The 12,275-nt window shown below is 40.9% G+C and overlaps 1 protein-coding gene across 1 annotated transcript in view; it reads left to right on the top strand.

Moving 5' to 3' along the window:
- The first annotated feature begins 2,774 nt into the window (after window positions 1–2,774).
- Window positions 2,775–12,275, top strand: part of VWDE (von Willebrand factor D and EGF domains) — a 70,362-nt gene continuing 60,861 nt past the window's right edge. The window contains exons 1-3 of the mRNA XM_066240367.1: window positions 2,775–2,841; window positions 4,823–5,007; window positions 8,909–9,140. Coding sequence (XP_066096464.1) covers window positions 2,775–2,841; window positions 4,823–5,007; window positions 8,909–9,140 — 484 coding nt within the window. The remainder of the gene's footprint in view (window positions 2,842–4,822; window positions 5,008–8,908; window positions 9,141–12,275) is intronic.

Here is a 12,275-nt window from a genome sequence, read left to right as displayed (position 1 = left end):
ATGGAGCCTCGGCTGCAGGAGGGGAAGAGAGAGACAGAGAGGAAGGAGAGAGGGAGGGGTGGAGAAGCAGATGGGCGCTTCTCCTGTGTGCCCTGGCTGGGAATCGAACTTGAGACTTCTGCACGCCAGGCCGACGCTGTACCACTGAGCCAGCCGGCCAGGGCCTGAGACACCTTTTTTAAAAAACAATATATAAAATGTATAATTATGTGGCATTGCACCTTTGTTTTATTAACAGCAAACTATTATGTCATTTGTGTTAGCTACTCTGTGTCAGACACTGATCTAAATGCTCTTTTCCAGATCCGTCCTCCTCCTACCACACCCCCACATGCATATACCTTTGTTTCTTAAACTCTATGGGGTAGACTTAATTGCTGTCACTCCCATTGTACAGAAAAATAAGGTTAGGAGGAGAAATATAGCATCCAAGGTTACACAGCCAGCAAAGAAGTAGCAGGTCTCGAATTAGAACCCACGTGTCCTGACCCCAGGGTTCATATACTTAATCACTGTCTCTTTCTGCCCCCTGAATTTGGGAGTTTCTCTAATAAAGTTTATCATCATTTTGGGCATGAAACTGAAATGAATGAAATTATTTTTTTTCCCAAGGAAATCATTTAAAATTTTCTCTCGGTAGGCTTTTCTTTTCATTAAGCTACATTGTACTTATTAGCTTTTTTCATCTTCCCTCAACATTCTTTATTATTTCTCTCTTGGTTATATTCACTGAATTTTACAAGTATCATCAATATTTATGATTAGGATACCATGCATCTATTGTTTTTCTTTTCTTCAAAAATAAAGTTAAAAATGTTTGAATTATATATCAATTTTTTGATACACTTGACCTGATATGTTAAAATGTCATTTTATACCTTTTTATTTCTCACCCTGTCTTATTACATAATTTTTATTCAGTATATTCTTGCAGACCCAAAGCCAGTTTACATAAATTTTCTACAAAGATTTGAAAAACAATTTAAGTTGCTGGGGTTGTTTTTTTTTTCATCTTAACTCATTTATATGGAGGCAAATTGGGTCTTTGTCTATTGTAAACTCATAAACTGGCATTCATCAATCAAAAATGGAAGGGAAAATGAGACCTGCTAGAATTTAAATTGTATGCTCAGGGTTTGTTGGAAGTTAGTTAAGTGACATTACGCTCCAAGAAAGTATAGAAGTTGATTGCATTTTTACAGATATTGCTGGATAATAAATTCACAAAAAGCCTGTTATAATTTTTTCCTGATTATAGATATTTCTTTACTCCTGGTGATTTCACAAATAGATTGAGAAAAATTAATGTTTATTTTCCTTTCCCAGTTTTATTAGGCTTTATAAACTGAAACAATAGATACACACTAAAAATCTCGTAATTTCATTCTGCTCACATTAAATTGTTCTTCCACAAAGATCTTAAGATAAAAATAATCTGCCTACCCCCGCCCCCAAAGTTATACTTCACTTTTCTTCTGGACGGTTGGGAGCCTTCTCTTCGTGTAAAAGGAGGCTCCACACAGTGTTTTGCACCACAAACAAAATTTTTTCCAAGATAGGTTAGTGCTTCTATGTTTAGAAACAGGTTTTGAAATTTTAAATGCCAATTTCTCTTTCAAATAAAAACTTATAAATGATTTTTAAGCTTATTTATGTATCTAGGCACCTCCTGTCTTTAGCACCGTGCCCAATGCAAGCCTCAATCCAAACCTACAGGTGGAACTGGGTCCTGAACCCTGGTGCCCACCAGGAGCCCAGGACCAGCTAGCTCTGTTGACCAGCGTCTTCTTTCTCCTCAGTGCAGGCTCTGAAAACAAGTCCCAAGAGGTGAATGAGGAGACTATAGAACTGACCCTGCCAAAGAAAAACTAGGAGGGCGAGGTTGTATTTAACGACAAAAAATAAAAAAATTCAGACTTCATTTTTAAAAAGGAGGGGGCTCCCTTTGCAGAGGCCACCAGACATCTGAAGACAACTTCAGATTGGAGAATCCCCAAGGCAACCCTGGGGGTCATGTGACCATATGCTCAAGGATCCTGAGGCACTGGGTCACCACTGAACAATTGGAAGAGCTGTGGGAATCATTAATCAGCAAATACACCATGTCTGACCCACGTGTTTGGAGAATGTCTAGATGTCCTCTCTTTCGTTTCTGGAAACCTGTCATAGAGGTAGAAGAAGAGAATGACTACTTGCTCTTCCCATCCTTGATCTCTGAGGCGGCCAGAGTAACTTCTGAGAAGCATGTGCACCTTTGGGGAGCAAGCAAGCAATCCCAATTATCAGATTAAAAATTAATCTGCAGGTATGATGGGTTATACTGCCTCTTTTAACAGAACCTTGTGAGATTTCTTTTATTGGAGGTCCGTTTGAACATTCTAGAATTACTACATTTTTCCTAAAGCATCTGCTCAAACAGGGAGATGCGGGGTGCCAACTTTTATCTGGGAGCTTGCGACTTCTGCTGGCATCCACGGTTCCGCAGCCAGAACGGGTGGCCTCGCCGCAGTCTCCTGGAACAAACTGGGCGTGGCTTCTTGGCAGCCAGATGGGGGGCTTAGAGGGAGGAGGCGCCAGATCGGGGCCCCTGTCCCTGTAAAGGGTTGGCTACTGCGCCCCACAGCCGGGCCAAGCAGCGACCCTAACGGCCGCGCAGGAACAGGAAAGTCCTGTAATTGGAGGACTTAGGGGCTGCGGTGGCCCCATCCTCCCTGCACCTAAGGCTGGGGCGATCTGCGACACCTTCGTCCCTACCGGTGACGGTGACGGCAGCGATGCCTGGCGAAATGTGGGCGCTGGCACTGGCACTGACGCTCCTGGCCCCGGGGAATGGTCAGCCAGGTAGGGCGCTGGCGGATGGGAGTACAGGGGCGCCCCCTGGACCTCTAGGAGAAGGGGGCTTTCCTGGTGACGTGGGAGCGTCCCTGTGCGTGTTCGCGGCCACATCTGCCCTCTGTCTCTCACTGACTTCCGCTCTGTCCAGCTGCTGTCTTTGGCCACTTCACAGCCACTGTGTTTCTGTTTTCCTCAGTATGCAGGTGGCAGTTGCCTCCAGTTTCCCTGCTTTAAGACCCTCAGCCCTGTTTCTGTTCCTTTGTGTCCGGATATCCTGCTCCTTTAGCTCCCTTTCATTTAACGCCAGAACCTTCCCGGGTCTGTCAGATATCCTAGATGCAGTCAGGTGCGAATTATCCGAAAAGAGTTCAATTCCAAACTGCACGATTTCTTCCCTAGCTCCGCCCCACAGCCGTTAATAATGAATGAGCATTTTATTCCTTCAATATCAAAAGGTTAATGTTTTGCGATGATAATTTTGTGTAGCTGTTGGAATCGGTTTTGCTAACTGCAAAAGAGATCTCTACGGAGAGAATAGCGCCCCCCTCCCACTGCTTTACCCACACAAAGGAAGGTTTAAAATACAATGAGGTTAAAACAAAATATACTTTCTACTGAAGACAGAAGGCTGAAGACGGAAGACTATTTCCCCCCGTGGAGCTGAGACGGCGAAACCTTGTCGCAGCTGCGGAGCGGAGCCCCACCCCCCCAGGCCCCTCCCCCCCAGAGCGGAACCGAGTGGGTCTGGGCCAAGCGGACCCTCGCGGAGCTGCCTGGCTGAACCCCGGCCTGGCCCCGCGGTCGCCGGGCCTCCCGGGAAACCTCCCAGTCCTGGGGTTTCCCCAGCAGCCGCTCTGCAGCTCCTCCAGCTGCTCTCCAGCTGCGCTGTTTTCACCACTCTGCTGTTATGTTGAGCAGTTCACTCTAAACCTTCCTTCTTCACCGCACCCAAATTGGGGGTTACTGTTGACGTTTAAATTGGCGCCAGTGACCTTTGGTTGACACTCCACGGTACCTAAGGTGGGACCCTGAAACCAGGACCAATCTCCTGACACCTTCCTGAGACCAACCCAGCTGGCACCCGAACAATCCCTGTGCTCGAGCGCCTTCCCGGAGGCACCCGGGTCTCAGCGATGTGAATTGTGACTAAGTGAATTAACTTGGCTTCCTTAAACAACTAAGAACACCTCCCTTTCTCTCTGGTTTTTTCTTGTGCTTCAAAACTTCCCCTCTACCCTATTTCTTTTCTTGTGCTTAATAATAAAATCAAACTTCAATAATTCATCGTTAAAAAAATCTTTAAAATCTTTATATTTTTTCTTGCACTAAAGAATACCGGGAAGGTCTGTGTAGGACAATGTCTTACAAAAATCAGATGGGCATTAAAAGATTGGTTTAGTTGGTTGTTTTCTACGACCTGGGAGAGGTAGGACTTGGGGGACAGGTGGCTATGCAGAGAAAGTAGGTCATGGGGGGTGTGTGTCAATAATGACATTCAAATCTGAAGGACCACTCCCAACAGGAATCTTTTAGAGCCTGGAACTTCCAAGGGTAGAAGTAAACAAATCCTAACTCAAAATCCATCAGTAATATTGCTTGCGGATTTCACAGGGTAATCAGTTCATAAAGTATATAAATGTCTAATTGCTATGTTGTACACCTGAAGCGAATATATAATATGTCATCTGTATCCAACAAATAAACTTTAAAAATATTTCTTATCCCAAATTAAATGGAAATAAAGTTCTTGAAGCTTAAGTGTATCAAAAAGGCATTCTAAAAAGTTTTTTGATTGGTTTATTGTATTTATAAAAAGTTCAAGTTAAGTAATTTTTGACTATTAAGAGACCTGACATTTCAGATAATCTGTATGTGTAATTCTAGGTTGATTTGATTTACTTTTGTTTTGGGAATCAATTTTAATTGAGGACTGAACTATTTTAATGAAGAATACACCTCCATAAAAACACTTATCTTTCCATCCCAGCTCTGGAGTGCTCTCCTGGGGGACACCAGTTGCTCCAGAGCCCTCATAGAAGTATCCATTTTGACTCACTGCACCTCCAGCAGTCAGCTGCACAAGACCTCATATGTGACCATTCCCTTGCTGCCGGGTGGTATAGATTTCTCCTCTTTGACAGACCTGCTGAGATGCCAACCAAATGTGTCGAGGTATTTCAACTCACTTCTTCTTACCTATTTTTTTTCCATAGGAAGCTTGAATCTTATTATAACCAATTTATTTCTCATGCTGAATTATTATTTTAATTTGCATCCAGATTGAACTAATCTGGAATATCCCCATGCTTCTTTTTATATTATGTAATAATGATAGTAATAGTTTATACTATAGTCAACCAGTCCACCAAGTGCTTTTACCTAGAGCATCTTATATAATTTTTAAAGCAACTCTAGAATGAAGCCTATTATTGTTATTTCTAGCATCCAGTGCAAGACAAATATTCTTAGACGTAACACCCCTGGAGTCACCCAGCTAGCAGATCAATCAGTCAAATTCTGGTTACAGGTTGTCATTCTCCAGAGCTCCTGTACTTAACCCCAGATAACCTGAACACCTGATTCTGTCCTTGTCAGGCTTGAGCATAGGCCCACTTTCCTTACTGGTACCCACGTTTTGTGAATTATGCAGAGACAGGAATTATTTTCCTCTTTAAGCATGCAACTAATGAGAAGAACTCAGAAAATATATCTAAATTTTAAGTTGTCTGACCAGGCGGTGGCGCAGTGGATAGAGCGTCAGACTGGGACGTGGAAGGACCAGGTTCAAGACCCCAAGGTCACCAGCTTGAGCGCGGGCTCATTTGGTTTGAGCAAAGCTCACCAGCTTGGACCCAAGGTCGCTGGCTCGAGCAAGGGGTTACTCAGTCTGCTGTAGCCCGTGGTCAAGGCACATATGAGAAAGCAATCGATGAACAACTAAGGTGTTGCAATGAAAAACTGATGATTGATGCTTCTAATCTCTCTGTTCCTGTCTGTCTGTCCCTATCTATCCCTCTCTCTGTCTCTCTCTCTCTGTAAAAAAAAAAAAAAAAAATTAAGTTGTGACATTGTAGCTGCCTTGTTTTCTCCTTTTTGTTTCTTTGCTTATCATTTTTGTGACACTTTGCCTAAACTGAAAAAGTAAAATTTGAGGAAATTCACTACATCCTTAAATATTTGTGTTGTTTTGGTTCTATATTTTAGTTCCGCGGGTAAATTAGCTATAATCAGTTCTAGATCCTCACACAAATGTGGAGGTGAACTGTCTCCTTTCCTGGAGCTCACTGTGCCTGATGAGGAAGTGTTCCCTGTTTCCATTCTTTCATGCCCCCTTGAACCAAACCTTTGGGCCATTCAGCTGGAGAATTGGTAGTATTCTCTTTTTGTCTACAGAATAATACAAGTCTGTGTAAATAGTTCACGTGCATTACTGAAAACTTAGAAAATAAAGAACACATAATAGAATAATATTCATTCATAATACACCCCTGAATTCTTCACACCATTAACATTTTGCTATAGTTCCCTATTATTTATATTGTTTTGTATGATTCATGCTATGTATTCAGTTGCATAACATGTTTTTTTTCAGTTACAGCTATAGCATTAACATTTTCTTCTTATATTAGAAATTCTTTGTATTAGTTTGAAAATAACCTGTCATACATACAACATATTTATTTAAACCAGGGGTCCCCAAACTACCAGGCCGCATGTGGCCCCCTGAGCCATTTACCCGGCCCCCACCGCACTTCCAGAAGGGGCACCTCTTTCATTGGTGGTCAACATCCACATCCTGTGCTCCTGGAGTATACTGTATGTGGCGGCGTGGCTCACGTACAGTACTACTTCCGTTTTGTTTTTTTACTTTAAAATAAGATATGTGCAGTGTACATAGGGATTTGTTCATAGTTTTTTTATAGTCCAGCCCTCCAACGGTCTGAGGACAGTGAACTGGCCCCCTGTGTAAAATGTTTGGGGACCCCTGATTTAGACCATTATATATATATACTTTTAGGCTTTCTGCAATTAGCAAATGTGCATATAAATCACTGTTCTATTTTAGTATTTTTGAGGTTTTAAATATGTATAGTTACTTTGTTTTTCAATAATATAATGCTAATTTTAAATTCTAGTAGCAATAGATAAAAATATCTTTTCTGGTACTGAATATTCTCATGTATTCATTAGACATCTGTATTTATTTTTTAAATTATGTTTGTGTATTTTGCCAATTTGTGATCTTAGAATTTTTAAATGGGTATTACATGGTTAAAATAAAATAAGAAATATAATAATATATAAACAATATAATATATACTAAATATAATGCTATTTACAAGTAATTTCCTCCTCATTTAATTCTAATTTTTCTTATATTTTTAAAATAATTATTTAATCTATCAATCTTTTCATTTATGATTTTTCCTTTGCTTTTTTTTTTTTTTTTTTTTTTTTTTTTTTCATTTTTCTGAAGCTGGAAACAGGGAGAGACAGTCAGACAGACTCCCGCATGCGCCCGACCGGGATCCACCCGGCACGCCCACCAGGGGCGACGCTCTGCCCACCAGGGGGCGTTGCTCTGCCCATCCTGGGCGTCGCCATATTGCGACCAGAGCCACTATAGCGCCTGGGGCAGAGGCCACAGAGCCATCCCCAGCGCCCGGGCCATCTTTGCTCCAATGGAGCCTTGGCTGCGGGAGGGGAAGAGAGAGACAGAGAGGGAAAGCGCGGCGGAGGGGTGGAGAAGCAAATGGGCGCTTCTCCTGTGTGCCCTGGCCGGATCGAACCCGGGTCCTCTGCACGCTAGGCCGACGCTCTACCGCTGAGCCAACCGGCCAGGGCTTCCTTTGCTTTTAAGCTTGGAAAGAGTAACATGCAAAATTACAATCTGGCTAACGATTATTGACCTATTGCTACGTAGAAGTAGTTTTATATACATTATTTATTCATCACAGCACTGTGAGGCGGGTACTACAATTCACCTAATACGACTACAATTCACCTAATACGACAACAATGCACCTAAGTGCCCAAGTTGACACATTTAGTAAATGTCCCAGCACTTCTCAAATCAGTCTGCTATTTTCCGTGGGTTAATTTTCTATTTAATTCTATTTTCTGTCTGAAATTGATTTAGATAATTGGTAACAAATGAGGCTTTACCTTCATTTTTTCCAAATTGCCAACCACTTGTTTTCACCAGATTTTGAACCATTTTTTTCCTTTCCCCTGCTATTTTGAGGCCTCCTGAACTGAACTTTAATTTTTTACATATACTGTTCACGGCAATTTTTCAAGAAATCGCCAAGATCAGTTTATCTTTGTGCTACATGTTAAGATGACTTCAGACAGATTGATTTTGTCTTAGAATGTTCAGCTATTTTACTAAGTTATCTGACACTGAATTTCTCTTGTTCATAATACAAATGTTCCCTGGCCGGTTGGCTCAGCGGTAGAGCGTCAGCCTGGCGTGCGGGGGACCCGGGTTCGATTCCCAGCCAGGGCACATAGGAGAAGAACCCATTTGCTTCTCCACCCCCACCCCCTTCTTCCTCTCTGTCTCTCTCTTCCCCTCCCGCAGCCAAGGCTCCATTGGAGCAAAGATGGCCCGGGCGCTGGGGATGGCTCCTTGGCCTCTGCCCCAGGCGCTAGAGTAGCTCTGGTCTCGGCAGAGCGATGCCCCGGAGGGGCAGAGCATCGCCCCCTGGTGGGCAGAGCGTCGCCCCTGGTGGGCGTGCCGGGTGGATCCCGGTCGGGCGCATGCGGGGGGAGTCTGTCTGACTGTCTCTCCCCGTTTCCAGGTTCAGAAAAATACAAAAACAAAAAACAAAAAAACATAATACAAATGTAACAGATGAAATAAAGGTATTTAAATCTACTAAATCATATTAATTTTGAGGAATCTCCCTTTAAGTGTACTATTCCATAAAATTACTTTTTCTTTTACAATATAGGTTTAACTTAATAGATTATTATAAAGGTTTTTTAAAACACAATGCAAAATGGCTTTATCTACCATGTATGAAAATAAACTGGATTTTCAACTTTTGGTTTTTTCTAACGCAAAAAGATGAACCACTGTGGAACGCAGGCTCCCATCTGGCTGTCTCTGGGAGACTCAGAAACACTGCCACCACCTGGAGAGATGAAGCAACTGACAGCTTGTGCCACATGGCAGTTTTTGCTTAGCACTACAAAAGACTGCTGTCTTTTTCAAATCCCAGTCTCTGTAAGAAACTGTGGACAATTTTTTGTGTACTTACTGCAGCCCACTCAGGGATGTATGGGATATTGTGCGGAAGGTAAGAAAACATGGGTAATACATATGAACTGCTAATCATGGAACTGTATGTTGGTGTGTCTGTGCCATTCTCTGGATACTTTGTATGGAGCTAATGCAAAGCTCAAGAGATTCAGTTTACTATTACTGCTTCAGTGAAGCTAGCTTTCTAGTTTATATTGGCCAGATTTGTTTAGAATTCTTTGCCAAGATCTTAAAATCTTCAAAAATACTTGTTGTGAAAGTATCAAATGTTAACGTCACTAGTGATAATATATGTTGATGTCATTTATCTACAGATGACATTCAATAACAAGGTCATTTCTCTTTTATAGCATACTCTTCCCCAAAAGCCATAACCCCAGTGCAATCGTGAGCAAATTTATATGTACCAGACGAGAAATGCTGAAAGATACTATTACACGCTAGTGTAATTCAACTAGGCAAACACTTGCAAATAATAACTATGTGAATAAAACCTATGAATACTTTCATCCTGAGGTTGTTAGATTTTCCAAACTAAAAAACCCCAAAGAACACAAGTACAGCAAAAGAGTGGCAAAGACTATAATACAATTACAAATTCCAATTAGTGGTATGGAAGAAAAGATTAAAACTTGCTGTAGATGAGAATACTGGAGGTGAGGAGAGGATGAAATTTATAATGAGGTGTCACCAGAGAAAGCTGCTTCTGAGAACAAGGTTTTCACACCGAGAGTTTGAGGGTAAGCTGTCCTTGGTCAGATAGAGTGAGGGGAAGGACATCTCAAAGAGCAACAATACAGGAAAAACTGAAAGTCCTTAAGGGGTAACAATGTGGCGTTCTCACCGTGAGAGCAGACAGAGATGGTGCATCTGTCTCAAAGAGTGAAGGAACGCATAACAGAAGGGCAGCAGGACCTGACATTTAGGGAATTCTGCATTTTGTTTTTTGTGCCCTGAGAAATCTTTGGAGAATTATCTTGAGAGGGTGAAGCAGTAAATCTTCACATTTCTTACACAGCTCCTGGCTAGCTAAACTTTCTCTGAAAGCAATATGCTCAATACGAAAGTTTAGCTCCTGCTCAGTTAATAAATTGTCACTAAAAAGGAGAAAAGCCAGAGAGATCAGCTTCACAGGGTGGCCAAGATGAGAGGTTTTGAAAAATGTACACCTTTGGTATTTCTCAGTACTCTTGCATTTAAAAAATAGTTATTTTTTTGTAAAATTTCATATAATATTACAAAATAGATGTGGAAAGTTCTATAGGTGTTACAATGCAAAAAATAATTACTTACGTTAGTTTAAGAACCACTGAAAACTATTAAAAATGAAAACAAAACTTTCATACTAGAAAATACTATAAAATACAAATAATAACTCTAACAGAAATGTTATTTACATTGAATTTAAAAATTCAATATTTAAATTTGCATCCTTAAGACATGCTTTTAAAAATAAAAAAATATTTTCTGTTTTGTAATGTCATTATCATCCACTGAATTTTTCAAGTTTGAAGATTCAAATTATTTCTCTATCTTACCGTATTCAAGTCCTCTTACTGGTTTTAGGGAGAGGGGACTTCTGGGAAAAAATTTTATTTCTACTTTTTTTTCCTTAACACAGAGAGAGAGATAGTCAGAGAGAGGGACGGATAGGGACAGACAGACAGGAACAGAGTGGTGAGAAGCATTAATTCTTTGTTGCGGCACCTTAGTTGTTCATTGATTGCTTTCTCATATGTGCCTTGACCGAAGGGCCACAGCTGAGCCAGTGACCCCTTTCTTGACTCAGCAACCTTGGCTCAAGCTGGTAAACTTTGCTCAAACCAGATGACCCTGCATTCAAGCTGGCGACCTCAGGGTTTCGAACCTGGGTCCTCTGAGTCCCAGCCTGATGCTCTATCCACTGTGCTACCACCTGGTCAGGCTTATTCACCTTCTTAATGTATAACTCATTAATCAGACACATACATAAATTATCTTCTCTGATTTGCCAATAAAAGCTTACCTTAAAATACCACTGAGAACTTGAGTTAGACTGCTCGTGGCAAACTAAAGTGACAATCACTTAGTCCAGTTAAGAGTTTCCTTTTCTGGCTTACCATAAATCTGGAGCAGATAGTCGCTGCTGATCATGATGGGGCCTTTTTAAAGTGTCAGGCCCAGGACTCGATGAGTTTCTTGGCTTTTCTTTCAGGGTAACAGGATGAGGGTCCAGTATTAGTTTTTTTTATCTACATTTTAGACAAGATAAAAGGGAAAGTCCAAAGGGTCAAAGAGGTCTTGTGCTAACTGAAACTTCCTTCCTTTTAAGTGAAGTGGAGTTTTTGTTGCTTTGTTTTGCTTTATTTTTTAGTGGGATAGATCTTAAAGAAATTTAGCTTCTAGGAGTATCTAACAGTAGATAAGTTATATGAAAATGATGAACAGTAGATAAGTTATTTGGAAAAAGCCTTATCACAAGGACTTTAGAAGAATGTTCTGGTTTATCTTTAATTTCAAAGGCAGTTTATAAAATGTAGTTTTTTTACTTTGGCATATTGTTGCCCTCAACCAATAGCACCTTGGTGGATACTGGATAGACAACAATCAGTCATATTTATTCTAAAATCACCAAAGCAGCAGAAATTAAGGAAAAAAAATCACTTAAAATATTCTCTCATGACTTGTTTTTAGAATTCCTACATCATTTTCATATAACTTATCTACTGTTAGATACTCCTAGAAGCTAAACTTCTTTAAGATCTATCCCACTAAAAAATAAAGCAAAACAAAAGCAATAAAAACTCCACCATCCCACCAAGCCATTTAAGAAGGAAACAGCCATAAGAGACATGGACAGGAGTGTGGTGGTTACTGGGGCAGGGGGAGGGAAAGAGGGAGAGGGGGAAGGTAGGGGGAGGGGGAGGGGGAGGGGCATAAAGAAAACTAGATAGAAGGTGACGGAGGACAATCTGACTTTGGGTGATGGGTATGCAACATAATTGAATGACAAGATAACCTGGACATGTTTTCTTTGAATATATGTACCCTGATTTATTGATGTCATCCCATTAAAATTAATAAAAATTTTTTTTAAAAAAAGAAGGAAACAGCCATGTGAACACAATAAATTACAGAAGGAGGTAATACCTATTTCACACCATTGCTTTTCAGAAAAATAAAGAAAAGTGAT

Source organism: Saccopteryx bilineata, chromosome 7, assembly GCF_036850765.1.
Source record: "Saccopteryx bilineata isolate mSacBil1 chromosome 7, mSacBil1_pri_phased_curated, whole genome shotgun sequence".
In the NCBI taxonomy this organism is placed as follows: Eukaryota; Metazoa; Chordata; class Mammalia; order Chiroptera; family Emballonuridae; genus Saccopteryx; species Saccopteryx bilineata.
This window is presented reverse-complemented; position numbering and strand designations above follow the sequence as displayed.